This window comes from Arachis ipaensis, chromosome B10, assembly GCF_059453495.1.
Source record: "Arachis ipaensis isolate K30076 ecotype BB chromosome B10, ASM5945349v1, whole genome shotgun sequence".
In the NCBI taxonomy this organism is placed as follows: domain Eukaryota; kingdom Viridiplantae; phylum Streptophyta; class Magnoliopsida; order Fabales; family Fabaceae; genus Arachis; species Arachis ipaensis.
The window spans coordinates 121,432,004-121,433,132 of NC_142435.1; the positions used below are offsets into that span (position 1 = coordinate 121,432,004).

At 52.9% G+C, this 1,129-nt stretch overlaps 1 protein-coding gene across 1 annotated transcript; it reads right to left on the reverse strand.

The window, feature by feature from the left end:
• Window positions 1-379: 379 nt before the first annotated feature.
• On the reverse strand, window positions 380-790 carry LOC107620944 (uncharacterized). Its single transcript, XM_016323023.2, has one exon. The coding sequence runs from the start codon at window positions 788-790 to the stop codon at window positions 380-382; it is 411 nt and encodes a 136-aa protein (XP_016178509.2).
• Between the last annotated feature and the right edge of the window lie 339 nt (window positions 791-1,129).

Genomic DNA, 1,129 nt, shown 5'->3' on the forward strand with positions numbered 1-1,129 from the left:
CTAAGGCATCTTTGAGATCGAAGCAGTCTTGGATTTTGTGACCAAATCCCTTGTGATAATCACAGTAAAGGCTTTTGTTGCCTCATGTTCTTTCTTTCAATGGTCTAGGTCTGGATAGGATTCCTTTGTCTGCAATTTGTTGGTAAACCTCTACTCTGGGTGCCATAAGTGGCGTGTAGTTTGTGAACCTTCCTACCCGTGGGGGTTGCTTGGACTGCTTGCCTAAGGTGCCGTCCCTGGGAGCTTCTTTGTACCTGTCGATTTGGGGGGCCTGCCGAGCTGGGGGGTTTGGGAGCTGCCGTTTGTTGGCTGCTACGAACTGACTCACTTCCTCATCATTGATGTATTCCTTGGCCACGCTTTGAATTTCTTGCATGGATCAGACAGGCTTGGTAGTGAGGTGCTTCCTAAAGTCCTCGTTTAGCAGGTCGTTCGTTAGGTAGAGACTAGCGACTGAGTCCGTAAGGCCATCAATCTCCAGGCACTCATCGTTGAATTTATCTAGGAACTTCCTGGTCGGCTCCCCGAGTTTTTGGGTAACCCCTAGCAAGTTGATTGGGTGCTTTGCCTTGGCTATGTGTGTCATGAACCAAGCCAGGAAGCTTTGGAAAATGTCCGTAAAAGCTGTGATGGATCCTTGTGGGAAGGCGTTAAACCATCGGATCGCTGGGCCGACTAGCGTTACAGGGAATGCCCGGCATCTAACCGCGTCGCCTACTCCTTCTAAATTCATTCTTGCTTCGAAAGCTGTGAGGTGCTCCTGAGGGTCCTTAGTCCCGTCGTACCTCATGTCCATCGGCTTGTCAAAGCTCTTCGGAAGCTGGACCTTGAGGATTGAGGGTTGGAAAGGAGTGGCTCCCTTGATGATGGGATCTTGTTGCTTCTTGGCTTTCCCTCTCTGGGACTCCCTGCGGCTCTCGGACCTGCCTTGGGTAGGTCGGGAGGTCGCCTGTGTATGCGCCTCATCATGCTTTGTTAGGCTCCTTTCTCAACTCTCGTGTCTTCGGGAGGGGGAGCGAGTGCGGGTGTGGAATCGGCTGGCGTCGCCGCGGGAGTGGCTGACGTCTCCGTGGGATCGGCCCCTCGCTGCCAGCTCTCGCTCAAGGTTTTGTACTCTGTGCCTGAGTTC